Genomic DNA, 25,761 nt, shown 5'->3' with positions numbered 1-25,761 from the left:
ACATACAACAATAACAACATACAATAAAAATTTTATATCTTTTATTTTTTTATTCTTTCATAATTGTATGGTTTAATTATTCTGTTTGTTCTTATAGTTTTACAAAATTTTTAATTAGGTCCCTTTATTTTTTTCTTTTTAATTGAGTCCTTGCACCAATTTTTTTAATCGAGTCTCTACACTTTTTTCTTTTATTTGGATTCCTACACCAATTTTTTTTAGTTGGATTCCTATAAAATTAAGTCAATTACTAAAAACCCAATTAAAAAAAAAATATAAATACTTAATTAAAAATTTCACGAGTAATTAAACCATTTGTTAACACTATCAACCCACCAACGAAATATACTTTTAACTTGGTGTACGCACTACTACTCCCCTCCCCCTCTTTTAATTCATGTTATGAGGAAGTTATATTGCAGGTGTTGGATTTGAACTTAACAAGAATACCACATAACTAACATTTTCATAGCCACAAACATGACTTCACGGTGCAATCCATCACAACACGGTTCTCTTGTTCTGCAATAATCACATACACATAAAATCAACTATATTAATACATGAACCATGATAATTAATATTAATTAATAATTAATAGTAACTAATAAAACTGTAAAAGAATGAAAAAAAATAAAAAAAGTTATATTTTGTATTTTTTGATTAATTAAAATTAATTGTTGATTGATTAAAAAATTATAAAAATAAATCTAAATATATATAAACATTTTTCATAAAAGATAAAAATAAATAAAGATAAATAAAAATAAAATAAAGATAAAATAATAACAAGTGATTTAATAGTAACAATAAATTAATGCATGAACAATGGTTTGTGATGTTTTTCTTCCAAGACACCATATATGAATATTGAGAGACAGGAGATGGGAGTGGGTGGAATTGTGGTTGAAATTAGAGATAAGATACGGGGAAGAAATGATGTTGGTGGCGGTAGTGGTTTGGGAGAGGAGGATGTTTGGAAGAGAAGAATATGTTTTTAAAATGATGATTATGAATAAATATAAAATTAAACCAAATGAAACGACTTAGCCTAGTGGCAAAATTTTGCGCCTCCTAACTTGACGACACAAGTTTGATGTTACAGAAAAGCTTTTATAAGACTTATGTGCAGAAGAAAGGCTAACATGGAGAACACTGCAAGTGCAGAGTGTATCAGTGTTAGCACTTGTCTAATTTATTAGACACAGTTTTTTGTATGTCGGTTTGTGTTAAATTGGCCGACTTCTAACGAATTTAACTGCTGTTGACCAATTTAAATGTAAAAATGATCTAAATGTCAATCAAATCGGTAAAATCAGGGAATGGATTCTTTTAATTTGTGTTTTAATTAGAGGAGTAGTAAAGTATAATTTTTAATTTTTTTTTGGTATTTTTTTTTTAATTTTACTTATAAAATTAACAGAAATGTTTTTAATTTAATTTTATTTATTATTATATTTTTGTGTGTGCATATTTACATTTAGTTTCAATAGAATTGTGGGTGCATTCATGGGATGTAGTGGAAGGTGATCACGTGCTGTCTGTGACTGGTTTTGTTTTTTTCTTTCTCCATCTCAACTATGAAAACATTTTAATCATATCAGGTAATTAAGATCTTGAGAAGATCCAAATTCAATTAAAAGATTAGCAATTTGTGTCTAAAGTCTAGACCAATATACTTCATCATCTCGTAGTATTATAGCACAGTGAAATACACATTATTATAACCATCTATCTATGGCCCAACCACACATATATATATCCACTTGGTTTAGACACAATAAATAAATAAATAACTCCACTTGGTTTACTAATAAAATAAAATATAAGAATGGCGGAAAGCATGCATGCATAATTGCATAGTGCACAAATTAGAATGACAGTGACTCATAGCCACACTACGGCCAAACTAGCCTAATACAGTTCAAATAGAAAAAGAATAAGGCATTCGGAAAAAGAAAATTAGTGATGTATCCTATGGATAATAATGGATGGCTAGAACAAGAATGAATACACTGAATCTAATAATAATTATTGGTATCCAAACACATATATAGATGTTATTATCAATGTGTGACTATATATATGCCACATTTAAGACTACTGAGTCTCATCAGACACAATACTAACCAAGTGCTTTACTTTGGTGCTATATGAATGGCTTCTTTCTTCTTTGCAATAACAATAAGCAGCAGTGTCTTAATGGCTTCTCTGTTACTCATGTTGGCATTATTCGCAGTAAATCTTCGCATTACTGGTTAGTGTTCAACTGTTTATTATGTGTGTTAGTGTTACTATTCGTTTTTGTTTCTTCTAACCCAAAATTATTCTAATTCTTTCTATTATAGAAGATATGTTAATAGAATTAAATTTTATAATTGATGAAAATTTATATGCAATTATTTTTATTTTTATGTAAAATTAATAATTAAGAATTGTTAGATGATTTAATTTGTTTAATTAAATTATAGTTCGACTATTAATTTCATGTGAAGATAATTGTACGTGAATAATCACCTTTGTCATTTTATCTAACTCAATATCTCTTCTCATTTATTAATTAATTGAAAAATTGACCTATCGAACAAAATTAATTAAGAAGAATTAGTTGAATTATATTCTATATATTATACTTAAACTTAGTTTGGTAAAATTTTTACTTTTTAAAAATAGTTTATAAAAACTAATTTTTAAAAGATAGCTTTCTAAAAGTTGAAGTATTTATGTTTGGTAAATCAAATTAAAAATAGTTTTCAATAAACACAACCAACAACAATTGTGTTTGGTAAAATAGCTTTTAAAATTTAAAAATACTATAATAGACATAAATGCAAGCATTAAATTTGAAAATTAATTAACATATGAGGTTATATTAGATTTTTAAATTTTGAAAAGTACAAGCCAATTTTAAAAAGCTCTATCTTAAATGTTTTCAAAAATACCCCCGATCTTTTAAAAGCTGTAAGTATAAGCACATAGTCTTTTTTATTTATCAAACATAAAATAAAGAGCTTAAATTTTTTAAAAATACAAACATTTCTTTAAAAAACTTTACCAAACCAAATTTTAAGCTTATAAAAATATCATACTATCAGAATTTACTGTAACTTTATTACTTAAGCACCGCATATAATTTATTATTAGACTTAACATTGCCACCTCCTTACAATGATTTGGCGGTTGTGTTAACTCCATTGTTACAAGAGATTGAATTGAAGAAAAAATTATTTATTATTGAATGTATTTAAATTATTTAGAATAATATAATATAAAAAGATATTTATAGATGTTAAGAGAATGATACAATAATAAAAATATAATATTTTATAATAAATATTCAAGTATATTAAATAATTTTAATAAATATTAATTGATCCTAATATATTCTTACATCTATAAACAGAAAACAACTTAAAAGACTAGTTCATTAGACTTATCAGATTAAACAACAATTTGCCATCTCACCTAAAAACAGTTAGTTGACTTAAGCAGTAAAAGGAGCTAGATCCAAAAGACTTAAAAGACTAATTCATTAGACTTATCAAACTCAACATGTATTGCCATCTCTTTACACCTATTCGCGGTTGAGATTTACTCCTCTCCTTTTTTCCCCTTTTATATTCGTATTATATTTATCTAACATTAATTAATTTTTCATTCTTTTTCTACTAAAAATTCTTTGCTCCAATAGTTTCCATCATAACTAAAAAAAACTAGTCCGCTAGGTGGGAGATTGCTCTACATCGAGCTTACTTATTTATAGGACTATTAGAATGAGTCAAGTATCTCAAAAAGCTTTGTGAGTCTCGTTAACTCGTATATTAAATGGACTGACTCGCGAAATAAACTGGCTAACTCGTTTAGTCCATTTAATTTTTTTTCTCATTTTTAAGTGTTTTTAATTTGTTTAACAATTCAACTTATGTATGTATGTTAAATTCTAATAAAAATATCTCAATTTTCGGTACAATAATTCATTAAAAAGACAAATATATTTTATATATAAATATTAATTATTTAGTTTATTTTCAATATATATTTATATTTCAACGTATACTTTATATAGGTTATATTAGGTAACTAATAATTTTTTTGAACAACGTAAATAATCACCAATCAAATCAAAACACATTACATCTCCAAATTATCTACCTAAATCTTAATATTAGAATAACCACCCGCACACCTAGTAAAATAAACGTCCCATATATCCATTATTCATATTATTTTAGTATTTTCATTCTGTACCTATACTTTCCTATTCATATTATTAACGGATCTTGAGGACTAATTCTAATGTACAGCCAGCATGATTCTCTTCTAAATGTGTAATTATTTGATTGCAGGAGCTCAAATTGGTGTATGTTACGGGATGATGGGCAACAACCTACCATCACCACAAGAAGTGATAGAGCTTTGCAAAGCAAACAACATTGTGAGAATGAGGCTCTACGATCCAAACCAAGCAGCTCTCGAAGCACTTAGAAACAGCGGCATTGAGGTCATGTTGGACGTTCCAAATTCCGACCTTCAAAGCCTGGCCAACCCAAACAACGCTGGCCAATGGGTTCAAACAAACGTCCTCAACTTCTATCCAGCTGTCAACATCAAATACATCGCCGTCGGCAACGAAGTCAAACCCGTCGGCGACTCCACTTCATGGATGGCTCAGTACGTTCTCCCAGCAATCCAAAACGTGTATCAAGCCATAAGAGCTAAAGGCCTTCATGATCAAATCAAGGTTTCAACCGCCATCGACATGACCCTTATAGGAACCTCTTATCCCCCATCAAAGGGTTCATTTCGAAGCGATGTAAGGTCCTACTTGGACCCCATAATCGGCTACTTAGTCTATGCAAATTTGCCACTTTTCGCAAATGTGTACCCTTATTTTAGCTACGTTGGAGACCCCAATGATATATCACTGCCTTACGCTTTGTTTACTGCACCGAATGTTGTTGTCTGGGATGGATCAAGAGGGTACCAAAACCTGTTTGATGCAGTTTTGGACTCTGTTCATGCGGCTCTTGATAACACCGGGATTGGATACGTGAAAGTGGTTGTGTCTGAGAGTGGATGGCCTTCGGATGGTGGATTTGCGGCAACATATGACAATGCAAGAGTTTATTTGGGAAATTTGATTCAACATGTGAAGGGTGGTACCCCAATGAGGCCTAATGTGGCTATAGAGACTTACCTGTTTGGGATGTTTGATGAGAACCAAAAGAGCCCTGAAGTGGAGAAACATTTCGGTGTCTTCTATCCAAACAACCAAAAGAAGTATCCATTTAATTTTGGATTTAGTGCAGCAAGACACTGGGAGGATGACATTGTTGCTATTAAGAATGCTTCTGTTTCTTTAAGGAGCGACGCCTAACTAAGATTGCTCCATGTATGTGAAATAAAATTATAAAAGGAAAAGTACATAGAGACAATGAAAATACTAAATAATGGAAACAATGGATATATGGGATGTTTAATTCATTAAGTGTGTGGATGGTTATTCTAATATTAAAATTTATGTGAATAATTTAGGATGTAGTGTGTTTTTACTTTATTGAATCAATTTTAAAATCTATTGTTCACATTATTCACAAAAATTATTGTATACCTAACAAAGTTTATTATAAAAAGGTTATATTCACGTAAATATATATTTTTATGTGAATACAATAATTAAAATATGAATACATTTTAATTTTTTAATGGTATTTTTTGACTTAATAAAAATTTTAGCCTAAACCCAACATCTTAGGGGTAGGAGAACTGGGGAGTGGAGACATATGTCGTCTCAACTATAGCTCATTGGCAGCTTTTGTGACTTAAGTAGCCTATTGAGTTGAGAGCAATGAAAAGACACCCATCTAAAAACTAAAAAGATTAGTTTAATAGATGCCTAGATGATGAAAATTTATATTTAATTATTTTTATATGAAGTTATTAATTAATAATTAAAAGTTATTAAATAATAATTTAATTAAATATATTAAATCTTTTTTGATCTTGTAGATTTTTTTTATTTACTCAAACTGTATCTCCCAATCCGACAGGTTAAGGACTAATCCGTAGCGAATCTAAGCGGACGAGTTCACTACTCGACCAACCCAAGTTGGTTGTCTTGTAGATTTATTTATTTATTTTTTTTTGGTCAAGTGGATTGGAGTTGGACAACTTCCAATTCTAAGTATCACAACACACTCACCCTACACACTCACCCACACAATATTTAGGAGTTTATATTCAACACTTCATATACTCATCAAAATTTGAATCCGGATACAACATATTAAGAGCACATGATTTAAACTAAGTCTCAGCCACAACTTTAAAATATTGCATCTCCTAAAACAGATTTGACGTTTGAGTTAAGCCCATAGAAATATCCAACCCAAAAGAATAGTAATTGTATTACACCCATGAAGTAGAACCCAACATATGCTTACTTGTTTCATGACCAAAAATTAAAAAGTTTACTTATTTGTCTATGTCAAAAAATAAGCTTAATTAATTTGAATTAGTAATTTATTAGTTTATTTAACTGTATTAGAAATTGAAATTTTATTTTATATATGTAATAATTTATTAATTAATAATAAATTTTTAAATAAAACTTAAATATGTAATAAGAAAAAGTATATGAAATCAAGAGGTTATCAACAAAAAACTAAACAAAATCACATTAATTTATATTAATAATTAATTTTAAATTTTTTAGATTCAAAATTTAAAAAATTTTAAATTAATTAAGTAAACCTAATTAAAACCTATAAAAACCTTCCTCTTCTTTCTCACATTAACTTACCTACCTCTAACAATCACACACACAGATCTCTCTTTCTCACCAATACTGCTATGCTTTGTGGTGATGGGTGGGTTTGATTCTTATGCTTCTGTTAACAATGTCATGCTCACGAATTATAGCAAGAAAGGATTCTTGTGTGAGGCGAAAAGACTGTTTCATGAGATGGGGCTTGGTGGGAGGGATGAGGTTTCTTAGAACTCGATGATTGTGGTGTGCGGGCAACACCGCGAGGGATCGGAGGCGCTGGCACCGTTCTGTGAAATGGTTACGATGGGATTGGAGGTTGACATGTTCACTATGGCTAGTGTTTTGACTGCCTTTACTTCCCTCAAAGATTTGGCAGGGGGATGCAGTTTCATGCTAAGATGATTAAGAGTGGTTCCATAGGAATTCTCATGTAGGATGTGGTTTGATTGACTTGTAGCAGGGGGCATGTTAGAGTGCAGGATGATGGATGATGGAGTTCCTATTTTATATTCAACACACATGTTTGTAATTAGGGGTTTGTTGCAGATGTTGTTCTCTGTGTTTTGGGATATTAGGTGCGGTTTTGATGAATAAAGAGACTGCAAACTACACAATTACAAAATTAAAAAAAAAATATTCATTTAATATGGAAAAAAATATCCTAATACTTAACAAAAGAAATATCTAATTATATTTTAGCAAAAATAATTAAATATCTATAAAATTAAAAAAAAATATGAAATTCTTAAAAAAATAGAGACATTTACATTTGTAATACAAGAAAATTCGAAAAATATATAAAAGAACATCCATTTAATATGAAAAAGAAACATTTTGATACTTAGCAGAAGAAACATCCATATATATTAATTCGTAAAAATTTTGAATTCACCCAAAGATATTTAGTTGATTTTTGACTAATACCCTTTTAGTTCTCTAGCATTGCTCACGTAATAAAACAATATGTTCATTCTAAACAATGCTGGCCAATAGGTTACAAACAAACGTGTTGAACTCCTGACCGAAAAAACAAACGTGTTGAACTTTTATCCAAATGTTAACATTAATTCTTCGGAAACATGTGTTTACTTTCATAATAGAAATTCAAAAATTTTTGGTAACAAAAAAAAAATAACTAAAAAATTTTTTTTTCTCTCCCACAAAGATCTTGGTAGTTAATAGCACAGTTTTATCAAAAGATAATATTCCAGCTCTAAGCTTACACATAGGCTTCATGACAGGCTCTCACAAATTAACAATAATAAATGGGCGTTTATGAATTGAATACACATATCTTATTACATTATTTTCAAATTATTATAAAATCTATTTTTCCATTGTTGATAACGCTTGACTCGAAGCAAAAGTACAAAGATAAAAAGCTAGAGCGCACCATCCACCATATTTCCACACATACATTATGATACATCTCACTCTAACCCAAATTAGGCAACTTATAATTCATAAAGATGATAGAATTGTTTAGAAAACCAGTAGTGTTTCCAGTTGAATTGATAAGTCCTTTGTTGTATTGCACTTCAACATTGCTCGAGAACATAGCTTGTTTAACAACTTGACCTATTACTTCATCCTTTCCCTGTTGCTCTTGATGATTAGACTGAGGAGTAGTAGCCTTCAACAATGATGAGCTTTTGGAAACTCCATTATTTTTTACGGTAGCTATAGCAGTCTTCTTTGATCCAATAACATTATTAATCTTATTATTTTCATTATTACCATTACTACTACAGTGAGAACATAAATTAGGTGACCATATTCCTGTACGGCAAGTCTTAGCCAAAACCTTACTTAATTCATCACTGGGGTGTTTCGTGGGACCCTCCACTTCAACATGAAAACCGTTACCATTTTTATTGCGATAAACTTTGGCGGTTACAGAAAGTCCAAAGTTTGTTGTGACATAATAGTGCGCCAAAGTAACCGCGTAACCGTTTTCAGAACTAACCTTCTTCTTTGTCTCAAGAACGAAAAGACCGTTTCGCTTCGAACAACCGTAGGAAACTATGGTGGTTTCGATTGTGCAACTCTCCTTCGCCCTCGTGAACGACACGGGGGCACCACCGCCGGTGGAAGAAGAATCGATGCCGGTTATCCCGCCGGAGAGGCCGTCACGTGCAACTCTCGTGATCTTGAGAGCAAACTTGGTTTCATTTTCGGAGGAAGAGTCTCTGATTCCGAAATGTATGCTCTCAACGCCGTTGCTATCATAATTCGCTTTGAGTTGGAAGCCACAAACGTTCTTCTTCTTGTTTTGATGATGGTTTGTTTTGTATTCGACGCCCCAAACTTCGGTGTGGTCGTTGTTTTCCTTCCAATTTCCCATGGAAAGTGTAAAGGCGGCGTCTCCCCAACGTGCTACCGTGCCGGTGGCGTCGGATTCGAAAGAAGTTGAGTCTTTCCCAAGGTTAGTGTGATGACTACTGTAAGCGCTTCCCATTGTTGTGTTGTTTGTTGGATATGGGAACAAATTCAATGTAATAAGAAGGTTTATTAATTTGTTTAAGGAAAAAAAAATTGATGAGGTATAATAAATGGCATTATTATTTGTCTCTTGAATGAGTCTCCATTATTTATGGAATTTGGGTTTCGTTAGGGACATTTGGTTTTGGTTATGGAATATCATCTTCTCTAGTTAGAGTAAGTTCAAAAGAATTGAACCGCATACACATGCACATGATGCGACAGAAATTAAAGGTGCGATGTATAGGGGCGGCATTAAAAAGATTGGAGAATTAGATGCTTTATAGAAGGGAAGTGGTGAAGGAGATCAAAGCTAAGGGAATGAAAGAAAGCATTTTTGGCTAATGGCTTTCAAAATGAATAAATAGTATTCCTTTTAAACAAAAGAAATGTATTCTTCTTCTATATAGATATATATCACGATTATTCGTTGAATTCATGGGAATAAAGTATTATGCTCTTGGCGATTGCATAATGGCAATTTCGTGGAAAAGCATTGTCGACAGGTTGGATCTGGTAAATTTCTTCAACAACCTCTTTCTACATGGTTAAAAAACTTAATCTTCTCAATCTCACTACAAAGAGGTTGTTGGTACAAAATTGGATTTTTTTTTACAAGAGGACGTTTTGACTATCAATAATTTTGACTACAGAAGTAGAATAGACAAATTGACGTCGAAAAAAACGGTATAAAGAGTGTCGAAGTCGAAAGGTAGTTATTGTTTTTTATTGAACATCAAGAGTTGCTACTCGACCTTCAAATTAGATGAAAAATATGTGTGTAAATTTTGAGTAACAAAATGAAGAGAGATTTAAAGGCTAAAGAAGAAGTGTGTATCAAAACTTGGAAGTCAAGACTTTTCATGGTTAAGGCAAGATTATAGTCGAGAAAAAGGAGGAAATAAGATAGTGGGTCAAGATTCTTCATGACAAGTTTATCTCTATGGTTTATAAATAGGAGAAATTGAGAAGGGATCTGAGACTTCAATCAAAAACATTAGATTATCACACCAAAAATCCAGCAAAATTACCAGTTTTTGCGATGCAACAAAAATCAACAGAGTGCAAATGTATGTAAGTGTCTGAAGTCCACTTTTAATTTTGTTTCTTTTTATTATTTGTTTTACGCATTTTATTTGAATTTCTTTTCTTCAATCATTTTGCTTTCTTTCAATTTCAATTTTTACGCTTTTATTTATTTAAATTTTTTATTTATTTAACGTACTTCCTTTTATTTGCTACAATTTGCCACAAGTGTTTCGACGCTGTGTGTTTCGATACTAACACTAAGTAATTTTTGCGTCGAGCTCACTCTTTTTTAAAAGAGTCGTATTTGCTCTCCGAATTGAGATCTTGATACAAGCTTGATTCGACACCCTATTGAGATTACCAAAAATCAAGTGAAACAAATTGGCACACCAAGTAGGACCCTGGGTTAAGCAACGTGTCAAAATTTGCATGTGATTACGCAGTGAAAAAGTAATAATGTCTGATAAAGCCTCTACTTCGATGGATACGTCGAATAATGACACTAATAAAAATACAAGAGGTCCAGATGCAGAGGCTAACCCATCAAGTCGAAGGGTGAATCCCGTAATTACTGAAGCAGTTCCTTCGACTGTACCCATTACGTGGCCTCCATATGAGTTTCCTTCAAATTACTCTCCACCAATGGAGGACCCAACATAGGGTTTATATGAGGTACGGCTACTACGAGGAATAACCCCTTGTATAATCCGACACCTCCTCTAAGTTACCCTCTAGTGGGTATACCGACTCATTATAACCCTAATATGAAAAATTATAATGCTTATCAATATTTGATTAACAATTCCCATATTTAAGGTCGGTGCCCATGTCGTTGTAACTTAATGTAGTGATGCTAAATGTTGTTTTGACACAAGTCACAGGGACAACACCAATAATATTGCCAGTTGGTGAAGAATGTGCCTTTATATTTTCAGAGATGTTGAGACAAGTTTTTGTGGAAACAATGTCTTCTAACACGGTCAAATATTTGCTTCATGATTAGTTCTTTAGGGGTGAAATGAAAGTAGCTTTATCTGATTTATTCAAAGTTAAAAAGAAAAAAAGTCTGAGTCCATTGATGACTATTTGATATGATTCAAGAATATGAGAAACAAATATTTTACTCCTATTCATGAATCTGAAATAGTCAAAATAGCCATCAATAGTCTCAACTTCAATATTCGAAAGAAATTAGTAAACCATCAATTCCTTGACTTGGCTCAGTTAGCTGATAAAGTTCAACAAATTGAAAAGTTGAATAAAGAAAAAGAAGAACTTGAGTCAAACAAAATAAAACTTTTCTTTAATAAAAAGGTAAATTATGTCAACTGTATAAGTAAAGAGTCAAACAATGAGTCTGCCTTTGCTTTAGAATTAAAAGATAGACCCATATGTTAAGCGAGGAAGAGTCGAACAGTAAATCTGCTTTTGCTGCAGAACTAAAATATGGGCCTCCTTATGTGTGTTAATCTCTTAATCTGACAAAAGATAAGACTCCTTTGTTAGGAAGAAAGAATTATTCTTTCGACCTAACAAAAGCTGAGTAGATTTTTGGCATGTTGTTGAAAGATAAACAATTTGTGCTCCCTGAAGGGAAGAGAATGCCATTTGTTTCTGAAATTAGAAATAAAAAGTTCTATAAATTTCATCAAGTCTCTGGTCATTATACTAATAATTGTGTACATTTCAAGGACTTGATACAGAAGGTAATTGACGGTGGTCGATTAAAGTTCGTAGAGAAACGTGAGATGAAAGTGGACTTCGATCCTTTCCAGATCAAGTCAAACTTTACAAAAACAAAGGAATTGACTTTTTCGTTTAACATGGTCTCTGTCGAGCTTGTACGAAAAAATGATCAATTTGAACTCGACATGTTTAAAACAGAAAGGCCCATCTATCTAAAGGCAGGAGAGGACCTGCTGGATTTTTTGCTAAAGCAATGAGAAGAGGAAGGAAATATTATTATTTGTCCTCGATGTAGTGCTTTGTTCGACACCTCAGCTGCTATGACTTTTGACTCCGACAAAAGAGCAGAGAGTGAGTTTACCAAGAAGAGTTGAGGCAAGCCCAACTAAAGCAGCGACGTAAAAGTCGAGATTCCTTAAGTGCTCCTGTCAAACAACAAATACGCACTATCGTTACAGTAAGAAATTTCAAGAGATGTCAAATTGAACTAGAGTCCCTCCCTTTAATGTATCAAATAATAAGTGGGTATAGAATAATGCTCCAAACTACTCAAGTAATTATAATTTTAACGTTCCTAGAGGAGGTTTTGGAAATTGGATTGGAAACTAGAACAGAGGTGCTTCTCAAGAGGGACAAGCAAAAGAGGCAGCAATCGACCTAGATCTCGATGCTACTTTTAGGACAAAGCTCCCTTCATTCTAAGAGCTGTGACTCAGGCACAAAGGGCATATGTCTACACAGAAGGTCCATATTCCGAGTTTGGTAAAGATAGTAAGTCACCCAATAAGAAAGAACAAAATGAAGATAAAACATACTCGACCAAGGGCCAGGAGCCAAAAGATGTGTCCAAAGAAATATCCATGACCAAGTTAATTTTCATGTCGAAAGAAGATAAAAAAGTGTTAACAGAGACTTTTGACTCTAGATTTGAAGATGACTTGGATATCATGTTTGGTGAGACTGATTTTGGTTACGTAGCCACAGTGTCAGTACTCTCTTTTGACTTTCAAGGTGGGGATTGCGATGATATCATCCCAGGGACGAATGTAGGTTTGTCAAAAATGAGTTGATCAAAGAAGGATTATTTGAAATCCATGATGAGATAACCAAGGGTCATCTTCGACCTTTATATATTAAGGCCAAGGTGCAAGGATTGGTGATTAATCGGATCTTGGTCGACAAAGGAGCAACAATTAACTTGCTTCTGAGAGCATGCTCTCACTATTCCAAAAAACTGTGAAGATTCGATTAAGGCAAACTTGGATGTTATTAGATTCAATGATAAGTCGACAACAGCTATGGAAATGATCCCACTTAGGATTAAAGTAGAAAGTGTCGAACGACCCACGGTATTTATAGTGGTACCTACCAAGGCAACCTTCAATATGCTATTGGGAAGAGATTGGATCCATGGAGTAGAGGTAATTTCCTTGACCTTGCATCAAAAGTTGGTGCTTTGGGATGAGGATGGACAGATCGAAGAAATTGAAGCTGATGAAAGCCTTGCTATGTTAAACAGATGAATATCAGCTTTAAGGAATATCATACTAGTGTTCGACCACTAGATATTGATATAAGCACATTTGACCCAACTCTTATCAAACGCTGCTATGTCGGGGCCCATGGTATGAAATTGGTCCCTAAGGCCAAGGAAAGCTTGGCCACAGAATCCACTTGATAGATATATCGAACCATTGAGCTTGACTCTCAGCCTATATGGCTGAGAAGAAGGAGTGCACAAGGGAACATACACTAGATTGTATATGTGATCTCGACCCCTTAGGGTTTGAGAAGTCTGATTTATTTTTAGAAGACTTGCACAATAAAAAAGTCGAAGTACAAGACCTTCTCGAGGAAGTATTGGTGGAGAAGGTCGAGTTACATATATTAGCAAATGCTTGGATCCTGTTTTTAAGAAGTTAATAGAGGTGCTGAAGAGATATGAGGATTGTTTTGCCTGAAAATACAAAAGAAATACCCGGGTTAGACAGATTTTTAGTCAAATATAAGCTTTTCCTTATTGATAACGCTCGAACTATATAGCAAGCTTCTAGACGTTTTGCACCTGAAATTATGGTGAAAATCAAAGAGGAGGTCGAACATTTGTTGAGAGTTGGTTTCATTCGAACAGCCAGGTATGTCGAATGAATTTCTAATATTGTGCCTGTCATTAAGAAAAATGAAGAGTTGAGAGTGTGTATTGACTTCAAGAACTTGAATAAAGCTACATCAAAATATGAGAATCACATGCCAATTGTAGAGTGCTGATCGACTCTGTAGCAGCAAGCGAAATTCTGAACTTTATGGATGGACACTCAAAATATAATCAAATATTCATATCCCAGAAATATGTGTCAAAAACAGCTTTTCGATGCCCTGGATTCATTGATAACTATGAATAGTTAGTCATGCCAATTGGACTAAAAAATGATGGGACAACTTACTAAAGAGCAATTAATTCTATTTTTCATGATTTTATTGGTAAGTTTATGGAAATCTACATTGATGATATATTGGTGAAGTCAGAGTTGAAGCAATCTCATTTGCATAACTTACTGCTATTAAACGAATGAGATATCATCGATTTAAAATGAACCCATTAAAATGTGCTTTCGGTGTATCAATAAAAAATTTTTTGGGATTCATTATGCAGAAAAAAAGAGTGGCTGTCGACACTAACAAGTGCAAAGCTATCTTCGACTCATCACCTCCCAAAAATAAGAAAGAACTCCAATCTTTCTTAGGTAAAGTGAATTTTCTTCGACGTTTCATTTTGAACTTGTCGAGAAAAACAAAAATATTTACTCCTTTGTCGAAACTAAAACAGGGAGAAGAATTCAAATGGGAAAAGGAACACCAACAAGCATTTGACCAGATTAAGTAGTATTTAACTTCGCTATCTATCTTGGTAGCTATTAAGTAAGGTCGATCACTAAGGTTATATATAGCTGCGTCAGACACAACTCTAGGGAGCATGCTGACGTAAGAGGACGAAGATGGTAATAAAAGAGTTGTTTACTATCTAAGTCGAATGTTGACTGATGTAGAAACTCGATATAGTGCAGTCGAGAAATTTTGCTTAGCCCAATATTTCTCTTGTACTCAGTTGGAATGTTATTTAATTGGGAAGAATGTTCATATTGTTTCAAAATTTGATGTTATTAAATACATGTTTTCTTATCCAATTTTGAGAAGTTGAATTGGAAAGTGGATGTTAAACCTAATAGAATAATTTTTATTTTACATTCCCGTTAGAGCTGTCAATAGACATGTGATTGCTGACTTTTTAGCAGACCATTTTTGTGTCGACATTGATGAACGACCCGTACTTGGATATCTGGCGCTCAAACCCTAGAAGTTATTTTTTGATGGGTAAAAAAATCAAAACGGAGTAGGAGTGGGAATAGTGTTAATCACCCTTGGTGACATTTTGACCAAGTTCATGTTTCAATTGGAGCCAAGTCTATCAAATAATGAAGTAGAGTATGAGACTTTAATCATTGGCCTAGAACTCTTAATTGAAAAAGGAGCTCAAACAGTTGAAATCCTGGGAGATTCACAATTAGTAATTCAACAATTGGCTAAAAATTATTGAGTTATTAGTCAAAATTTTGCCAAGTATTTTGTGGTAGCCGGTCGACTCTTAGCTGAGTTCGACTCAATGTCGATAAAGCACATATTTAGAGAGTTGAACTTAGAAGCTAATGAGTTAACTCAAATGGCTTCTGGCTATAAAATATCTCCTAAGTTGATAAAAGAGTTTAGTGAAATTGAAACTAACTAAAATCCTTTAGAAGTAAGAGGGATTTGTTGTGCAAACACTCTCGATCCAAATGATTGAAGATATAAGATCATCAACTTCCTTAAAAACCCAATCAAAGAATAGAACACAAAATTAAGTATTTAGTATTGAGTTTTGTATTGGTTAGAGGAGATATATTCAAGAAAAGTGTTGATGGTTCTTTACTCCAATGCTTAAGTATGTGAGATGCATATTTGACTATGGCAGAGGTGCATGAAGGTATTTGTGGAGCTCATCAATCGGGTCAAAAAATGCATTCGATTCTACATCAACAATGACTGTATTGGCCTTTAATGATGAAGGATTGTATCAATTTTGTTTGACGTTATGATCAATGCTAAAGGCATGCACTGATTCAGAGAGTGCTTGCCTCCGATTTACATGCTATAATCAGGTCTTGGCCATAGCAGTTGGGCTCTCGAACTAATTGGAATGATCCGTACTCCTTCGACTAAGGGGCACAAGTTTATTTTGGTAGCAGTAGATTACTTTACAAAGTGGATGAAAACTGTGCCCATGAAAGAAGTAACACAAGCCAAATTAACTGATTTTATTGAGGAATCCATCATTCATAGATTTAACATTCCCAAACTATGACTACAGATCAAGGGACCATGTTTACTGGTCGACAAATAAAAGAATTTGCTGAGTCACAAGCCATTAAAATAGTACACTCGACTCCCTACTATGCACAGGCTAGTGGGCTAGTCGAAGCTATTAATACATTTTTGATAAGTTTGATCAAGCAGCATATATGGAGGCAACCTCAAAACTGGCATACTACACTAAGTCAAATGTTATGGGCTTACAGGCATTCTCCAAGAGAATCAATTAGATCGACACCTTATGAATTAGTGTATGGCCATAAAGCTATCTTGCCACTTGAAATAAATTTGCAAAACATAAGGGTGGCAAGGCAAAATGATTTGCTAGTCAAACAATATTGGTCGAGTATGATTGGTGAATTAGATGAGTTAGACCAAGTTCAACTCATGGCACTAGACAGAATGATAAAACAAATAGAGATGATATCTAAGTCATACAATTAAAAAGTGAAAGGTAAAAAATTTGTAGTTAGTGACTTAGTGTTGAAATTAGTACTTCTAGCTGACAAGTTAAAGGCAAATGGTCTCCTTTATGGGAAGGACCCTTTGAAATAGAAAAAATTTTCGATGGCAATGCGTATGGAATAAGAGATACAAATAGCAGTCGAACCATGCATGTAAATGGTAAGTATCTCAAAAAATACCATTGTCACTAAAACAAAGTCAGTTGAGAATACTAAACAAAATAAGTGCAAAAGAGAACTTGAAAAGCTCCTAAACATGAGTTTCAGATCCTCTTGACGTTGTAATGCATGAGCATCTTTAGTTTTTTTTTTTTATTATTTTTTTGAATAAAGTTAGTGATTTTCTTATAATAATTGAGATTTTTTGTGCTTTAATCAATGTTTCTTGGAATTGTTTTGAGCTTTGATATGTTTAGAAAGTTGTTGAAAGATTTTAGGCAAGAACAAAGAAGGAGTAGGACAACCAAAAAAGCCCCTAGGAGAATCAAGGAAGGTGGCATGTAAAAGGAAGCAACCTCCCAGGGAACCAAGAATTGAAGACTGTATCACACTTTTCATTCTAGTTTTTGTTTTACTGCACTATGAGCAACTAATCTCCTCTGTTAAAGTTAAGAGCTTTGTTTATCTTTTTATGGATTATTAATCTAAGTGTTTTATTTTGTTTGAGGTTTATACATTGATCTATTTCATAATTGAGTTTTTGTTCTTCATCCCTAAAGATTAGAATTGTTGAAAAATATTCTAACTCCATTTTGAATTCTAGTATTGCTTTGGAAAATTTAATATTGGAATTAGCTTGAAAACTCTTTCTCATGACTTTTTTGATTTAACTAGGAATAGTGTTTCAAAAAGTGTGCGACACTTTATAATTTTCAATTGTTTCTAGTTTTGAGTAAGTGACATATAATTCAGATTAGAAAACTTTTGAAACTTATGCTTTCTTGTAAGTTTCAATTGTCTGGGACTAGCTTGAATACATGACATATAATTCAATTTAACAATTGCTTTTGAATCTTATTTGAATCTAAATCAGATTTGTGCTTAACCTCTTTTGTTATGTAGTTGACCAAGAAATTGGCGGTTATTTAATTAAGGAGAAATTTGGTTGTCAATGAATTGAAATTCAATTATATATGATTTATCGTGAATTGATCTCTGTAAACCTCAAATAAATGAAAACAAGGATTTATTGTGAAATCTTAACATTCTCATCATCATTGTTTTCATTCATTGCTTTGCTATTTATTTATCTCTGTTCAACGTTCAATTCTCATTCCTCTATTTTTTATTTGTCTAATTAGAAATAATCAATTAATCATTACTTGCTCAGTCCATTAATCCTCATGGGAACGATATCCACTCACCATGGTATTATTTGATACGATTTGGTGCACTTACCTAGTTAGTTTTATGACCACCACGTTGGTCCAGGCTTGAGGACTCTTGCGCTACTTCTTGGGCATTGGTGGCTCGAGTGACTGCTTTGACTAAAGCACCTCGATTTGAAAGTTTGGAAGCATGAGCCTTTTCGATCCTTTATAATTGAAGAGAGAACAACATTGGTAGATGCGATTTTTGTTTTTCCCAGATTTTAGTTCAACCAATTCTCTCTCCAAGGCTGCAATCTTCGACACCATTTGTCGTTCCTTTGCCTGACCCTTCGACAAAACCTCAGTAACCTGAGACTTATCTGTTTCATATTTTTTTCAGCTATACATCGATGTCACAGTCAGCTAAAGCCTCAAGTGACTTGTTCAGTTCTTGATTAGCATCATAAATTTTGGAAAGAAGGGAGGAGATGTCGTCAATAAATGAGTTCAGAGTTGAATGTAATGTGGAGGAAATACGTTGATTGACAAAAGTAAGCGCATCAGGGAGTCGAGCCTTTAGGACAGCATTGTCATTGATATCCTCAATAGAATGGTTTAAGAAACCAAGGACAATGTTGATTTTGTCGGCAACTTTAGAATATGGACCCATGGGCACAGGTGAAGTAGCTTCTTCTATGACCTCTTCTTCTTTGGTAGACACTGCCTGAGTCGACTTCTCAACTTGAGGGATAACAATGCTCAACTCTAGACCAGAAGACAACCCCATAGTTCCTTCAAAGGAATAAACTTGTCAAGCTTGAAATGATATATGTTCCAGGTCAAAGTTGATGTCATCAAAATCCAAATCTCCAGCTTCTGGAGAAGAAACATTAAAAAAGGTGGTTCTGTGTCTTCGTCGATGAATTTCTGTGTCGACCTGTTCGATGAATTTCTGTGTGAAGGTCCATGAATCATAGTGATAGTTGCAACAGTCGACCCTGATCCATATGCAGACCCAGATTTTTGGTGAGTTTCAGCATCACTAGGAATATGCATATAATGAATCTGAAAAGGGAAAGATATATAATGATCATGTTACAGTCGAAAGAAACTTAAAGTTGAAAATCTAAACAAAATAAGTACCAGAGAAGAAAAGTTCAAAATATGATATGCTGTTATCGATGATGGATTCTGAGTCAAAGTCAGAGCAGGAGTAGACGGACTAACAGTGTGAGTAGTCTAAATAGGCTGAAGAAATTCTGTTTCAGCATGAACTGGCTGATCTATTTCTCAGTCAGAAGTATCGTTAATATCAGCAGTTTGAGAGGAAGTCCCTTTCCGAGATTGCTTTGACTGCAATATATTCAAAAAAATAAAAAAATTGCAAGTACAAGGTGAAAATAGTTGCGACAGACATCATTAAGTATATACCTTTGAGGTTGCAGGTCGCACTCTTTGAAGCTTTGGTGGTTCAGCTCCTGTCAGAATATCAATAGGACCACGCTTCTTGGAGGTAAGGGTTGCACCACTCGACCTTCCTCTGCTCCGACCTCCCCCCTTGTTTGGTCTTTGTCTTAGGTGCTGCGTCCTCATCAGTATCCTAGCCCACAAATTCATGAGGTAAGTCGACAGGGTAGATTTGATGAGTTAAGATCCTAGCCCACAAATTATTGACTACTGCTTGATTCTCTGACTGAGAGCTAATGAAAGAGTTGAGACATGAAACAGTACTTGGTCGAAATGAGAACGGGTTTGGGAAGTATGAAATATTATGGTCTTCTTTGATATCGACAAGATCCTAACAAAGTGTCGAAAGGCACTAATGGAAGACATTTTTTTGGTTTCATCCAAGAAATCTAGGAAAGATGAATACCATCGATCGGAGTGTTGAGGACTTTAGAATCAAATTTGTGAGTCGAGGTTCAAGAATAGATTTTAGCCACAAATTTACAACCCAGAGGGATCAAAAGAATTGATCGAAGGATCCCCTTGATGAATTTCACCAACAATCAAAGAAAGTGTTTCATAAAGCTAACTTAGAATCAAAGCAGAAAGGTCGATGAGTTTTTTGTGATGAATCATATTGGTCAGGGACAAGTAGTTATTTTTTAAATTTAGATTGGCTTCAAGCAGAAGACAAAAGAGTTAAGCCAAAGCAAGAGGAAAGCTACATGTTCATTGCCAGAAATAGGGTCTCCATCGGAATCCATGTTGTTGTGAATAAAGTTCGGTATGGAGTTCGAATCGAAGTTAATGTCAAAATCATCCTCAGGATAATTGTTTGACCATGACACAAATTCACCATTAGTTAGTAAACCGGTCAGGATCAAAATATCCATTAGAGTCGGACCATCATTCCATAAGAAAAATGAAAGTTATTAGTGGTAGGGCACTAAAAGTACAGACTAGCCCCTAGTAAAGGAGCAATGTAAAAAAGATCGAAGGTAGCTGATTCTAAGGCATGCACAATACTAAGAGCTTCCTAAATACGCATATATACGGATGCAAGTCGAGACATTCAGGTAGAAAAAAAGGGACTCTAGTTTCTAGGGGGAGCAATTCTAAAGACTGGAGTAGCAAAATACGAGGCCTTAACATTCTTGCAGAAAATCAATGGTAAATGCTTTGGGGATGATGGAAAGAAAAAAGAAATAGAATCAATCTATTCTTGGGTTACCAAAGGCCCTAAGAAGAATGTAATACTCCATTAACTGAAAATTGCAGAAATACCTGGTGGCGCCAAAGGTCAGAAGTTTCCACATCTGGGTTTGGGACTCTCAAAGTTCCATCTCCATGGAAGAACTGCGCTTCTTCAGCCACTAATAGAGGAGGAGAAACAACTTGAACGTTATCACCTTCTTCGCGAGGATAAGAAGCAGTAGCCATGGTTGCTGAAGAAGAAGAAGAGGTGGTGATGGCCGGCGTAGAACTCAAATGGAAAATTGATTGGGAAGCTATGAATGATGTATTGCTCAAAGAGAAAAGAAACTAGAGTTTTCGAAAATTGGGGGTGATTTGATTGCAAAAGTAATAATGGAGTGAGGAGTACTCTTTTCAAAGAACGACTCATTAAATCCCGGGAAACTTTATGTATTTTCAGAAAAGTGCGCGTTATTTTAAATAATGCGTAACTGTCCTTTCAAATTTTGAGAATTTGAAAAAGTTGCATGTGCCCGACACGAGGAATATTAAAAACTTGTATTTTTGAACAAAATAACAATTTTTAAAGATGCAATGTGTTGGTACAAAAATAGATTTTTTTCCGACAAGAGGACGTTTCGACTACCAATAGTTTCGACTACAGAAGCAGAAATGGGCAAGCTGAAGTCGAAGAAAGATGGTATAAAGAGCGTTGAAGTCGAAAGGTAGTTATTGCCTTTCCTTGAGCATCAAGACTTGCTACTCGACATTCAAACTGGGTGGAGAACATGGGTGCAAAATTTGAGGAGCAAGCTAAAGAAAACGCGGGGTTTGAAGACCGAAGAAGACGTGTGTATCAAAACTTGGGTGTCAAGATTCTTCACGGTCAAGGCAAGGTCGTGGTTGAGAAAAAGGAGGAAGTAAGATCGTGGGCCAAGATTCTCCATGGTCTATAAATAGGATAAATTGAGAAGAGTTCTGGGACTTCAATCAAAAACACTAGATCATCACACCAAAATTCCGCCAAATTTTCCAGTCTCTACAATGCAACGAAAGCCAATGGAGTGCAAGTGCATGTGAGCGTCTAAAGTCCACTTTTATTTTCGTTTTTTTTCTTTATTTATTTGTTTTTTTCATTTATTTGCTTTACACATTTTATTTGTAGTTCTTTTCTTCAAGTATTTTGCTTTCTTTCAATTTCAATTTTTACGTTTTTATTTATTTAAAGCTTTTATTTATTTTACGTACTTCCTTTTATTTGCTACAATTATCGCAAGTATTTTGACACCGTGTGTTTTGACACTAACACTAAGTAATTTTTGAGTCGAACTCACTTTTTTTTAAAAGAATCGTATTTGCTCCCAAAACTGAAATCTTGATACAAACTTAATTCGAGGTTACAAAAAATAAAGTGAAACCGAAGTATCATGGCCTCTCCTTTTTGTTATTACTTTGAATGCTCTCTGGTTTAGATTTGGTGTTGAGTATGGATTTTCGGATCCTCGAAATTGAGTATGGATTTGGTGTTATTACTTATGTAGATAAACATGTGTCTTTTTGCCATAATTTAGTTTATGATTGTCACATTTACTTTGTGTCACCAGCTTGCATTTTTTCTGTGATTTCATGTTAATTTGATTGGGACTGTTCTTAGAAATAATTTCGGTATAACTTTTTTTCCTCCAGACATAACGCCCCGTTGTTCGTATAAAAGAACAGCTAATTAAGAAATGACATTGATATATCTATATATATACAAACTCGTGGAAGAATTCTGCATTCATTATTATTATATCCCATCAAAATTCGGTAATGGGAATATTTGCGAAGACGTTTAGTGGGTGAAGTATTTGAAAATGATTGGCAAAGGCATTGAAATGGATCGGTAAAAGCTTTGAAAATTGGTAACAATAAACCTGAAAGCTCACCTTCAATTTTTACAAGTACAATGTCTAGCTCAATATATATAGTAAATGGACCACAATTCTAGTCCAATAAATAATTACGTCATTTTCATGATCAGAAAGTAGGATGAAATTTATTCTTCATCTACTGTATATCATCTATATATGCTTATATAATTAAATTTAGGTGATGTGAAAATATTATTTATTATTTTATATATTATTCAATTATTATCAAGTCAAATGATTGAATTAATGACCAACTAATTGAATAACTAATTCAGTGATTCAATAATTTAGTTGGTTCCGATTTTAATGGCTCAAAAAATCTGTTATTAAATGGTCCTAATAACAAAAGATATTTTTTAAATTTTTTAATAATTGTCAAATAATTTTTATCTAATATTAATTGATCCTTCATATATTATTTAATTTTAAAACGTGTCCTATATTTTATGAATTATTATTTTATTCTTCATAACATATTTTATTTTTAGAATTTTATCATTAAGTTCTATGAAGATTAATCTTGAAATCAATTTTATTTTGATTCGGAAACTCTAATTTTTATCTTTTTTTAAATCTTAAGATTATTAATTTCATAATCAATCTATCATCAATTTATTTCTCAATTATGTATTTTTATAATTGTAATAGTTTATGAATCTCTCGCACTATGATTATCAATCTGTTGCAACGATAATCATCAGCTATGAATTGACAGGTATACAAACTTTGCAGTTGCAGAAATCACAATCTATAGAAAATCAATCGATTTTTTCATTGAATAAATCGATTGATTAGTGAACAGAAATCCCCTTTCACGATGATATGTGAAAGAATCTGCAGATTCAGGAGATGCAAAATGCCTACTGATTTTCACGGCAGACTTTCCTCCTCCTCCTTTGGGGTGAAGTCATTCTTGATATTGAATGTCTTGCAAATCTCCTCCGGAGTCTTGCCCTTAATCATGTCTGCCACTATTTGGCAAGTAAGGTCCAAGAGGCTCTTGATGTTCAAATAGTTTGCAGCTACAATGAAAGTGAAAAGCGTAGTCGAATTTATTAGCATCCCACATCTTGATATCCTCCTCGGATTGCTTCTCCTCCGAAGCAGCAGCATCGACGTGCTTCTTGCAATACTCAATCACCTTCACAAGGATCTTGCTGGCGAGGTGTTTGAGGTTGACGAAGTAGGACTCTCAAATCGCAGACGATTAAACACATGACCGAAAATGATTGCGTGGAATCGATTTTTATTTTCAGTTAATTGATTGATTTTCAACTAATTATTAACCATACAATTAATATAGAATAATAATTAAATGATAATTAATACTTAATTAGATTGATTGTCTATTCGGTTTAAATAATTAATTCAATCCAAACATATTGCAAGTTCAGATTAATATTAGCAGAGCTTTATTATTGTAATCATTATAAATTATCCGAACTTGAACCAAATTGATTATCCTAATTAAATTCATACATACATATATATCAATTGTTAAAACAAAAGGAAAATGCAAAGTACACACCAGTGGACAAACATGATTCGTTATTTTAATTATATTAGTATGGATAAAGATATTTTTTGTCTCTAAAATTTGACAAAAGTTTTAAAAATATTCTTAAATTTTATTTTATTTTAATTTTGTCTCAAAAATTTTCGATTTGCATCAAATATACTTTGACGGCTAAATTTTAAAAAAATTGAAGACCAATCTAACAATAATGTATGAAAATTATGTTTGATTTGCTTGTATTGAAGGTTATTCTTATGAAATTGTTGTTAAATCGGTCTTAATTTTTTTGAAAAATTAGCCATCAAGAATATATTTGATACAAATCGAAAACTTTTGAAACAAAATTAAAACAAAATAAAACTTAAAAATATTTTTAAAATTTTTGTCAAATTTCAGAAACAAAAATATACTTTATCCTATTAGCATAATATAAAACACACTATATTTATATTATGGTGTCTTTGGTTTTTTATTTTTATTTTAAATATTTTATATTTTTAAAATTCTATAAAAAATAAAAATAAAAAGTAAAAACAATAAAATGAAATTTGATTTTATTTTTTTTACTATCTATTTTTTTTTTTTTACAGAATTTTAAAAATAAAAATATTTTCTTAAACCAACAAACCCTTAATATTACACATGCATCATATATAGATCAAAACCTTGGACCATAGCCACTCCTACTGTAGTAGTTCCTTGCGTCAAAACCACCTCCATAATAGCTTCCATTGCCACTGCCATGGAAACTGCCACTATTGTTAAAAATAGGGGAATCGTGGTTGTTTGTAGTGTAGTACCTGTTTCGATCAGAGGAATAATATCCACTGTTAACCGTCGCACCGGAGAAATTTTGGTTGCCGTAGCCATTGTTGTTGAATCCACTTATCCCAAAAGAACCAGTATGGTCATGACCACGACCATAGCCGTAGCCATAACCATTACCACCATAATCAGCATAACAACCGTTGTTAGCTGTTGCTTCAGGCTGATGAGGAAATGATGGGGGGTTATTGTAATTATATCTCATCATAGCCTGATGAGGATGATCCAACATCTTGAATTATTGATCTTACTCTTAATTATTATGATATATAATTGGTAGTATTAATGTTACAAACTAGCTAGGCGTATAATTTATAGATGCTAAAATTAAAGGGAATCCAGTGCAATGCTGGTTCACGCGAAGCTAGGACAATAATATATAAATGTTTTGTCAAGTTCAATTTATTCTTTTTAGTTGGTTTGGAAAATAGTATATTTTGGGAATATATGATACATTAATTATTGAATGTAAGTGCTTCACTGTTGTTGTGGAGAATTTTGAGTCATGAACTCATGATGCATTTGATATTAATTTGTTTGTTATATATCCTCATATTAGCTTGGTATGCATGAGGTGATTTTCCTTCAAAATTAAAACAAAGTATAATAAATGATTGAATTTGATACGCTCTTGATATTATTTTTGGAATTAATTAGACCTAATATTTTTAGTAAAATTTGTTTATTAATAACTATTTTTTTTAGATTTAAATAGATTAGA

The 25,761-nt window shown here is 32.9% G+C and overlaps 3 protein-coding genes and 1 pseudogene across 3 annotated transcripts; 1 reads left to right on the top strand and 3 right to left on the bottom strand.

The window, feature by feature from the left end:
* On the top strand, positions 2,037-5,488 carry LOC107638993 (glucan endo-1,3-beta-glucosidase, basic isoform). Its single transcript, XM_016342396.2, has 2 exons — positions 2,037-2,257; positions 4,347-5,488. Exons 1-2 carry the CDS (start codon positions 2,158-2,160, stop codon positions 5,375-5,377), a joined length of 1,131 nt encoding a protein of 376 aa, XP_016197882.1. The 5' UTR covers positions 2,037-2,157; the 3' UTR covers positions 5,378-5,488.
* On the bottom strand, positions 8,203-9,457 carry LOC107638992. Its single transcript, XM_016342395.2, has one exon. The coding sequence runs from the start codon at positions 9,225-9,227 to the stop codon at positions 8,205-8,207; it is 1,023 nt and encodes a 340-aa protein (XP_016197881.1). The 5' UTR covers positions 9,228-9,457; the 3' UTR covers positions 8,203-8,204.
* On the bottom strand, positions 23,382-24,859 carry LOC110271435 (annotated as a pseudogene).
* Positions 24,838-25,389, bottom strand: LOC107638991 (pupal cuticle protein Edg-91). Its single transcript, XM_016342394.2, has one exon. The coding sequence runs from the start codon at positions 25,270-25,272 to the stop codon at positions 24,874-24,876; it is 399 nt and encodes a 132-aa protein (XP_016197880.1). The 5' UTR covers positions 25,273-25,389; the 3' UTR covers positions 24,838-24,873.

This window comes from Arachis ipaensis, chromosome B04 (genome assembly GCF_000816755.2).
Source record: "Arachis ipaensis cultivar K30076 chromosome B04, Araip1.1, whole genome shotgun sequence".
In the NCBI taxonomy this organism is placed as follows: domain Eukaryota; kingdom Viridiplantae; phylum Streptophyta; class Magnoliopsida; order Fabales; family Fabaceae; genus Arachis; species Arachis ipaensis.
The sequence above is the reverse complement of the archived record's forward strand: the minus strand, read 5'-3'. Positions and strand labels throughout refer to the sequence as shown.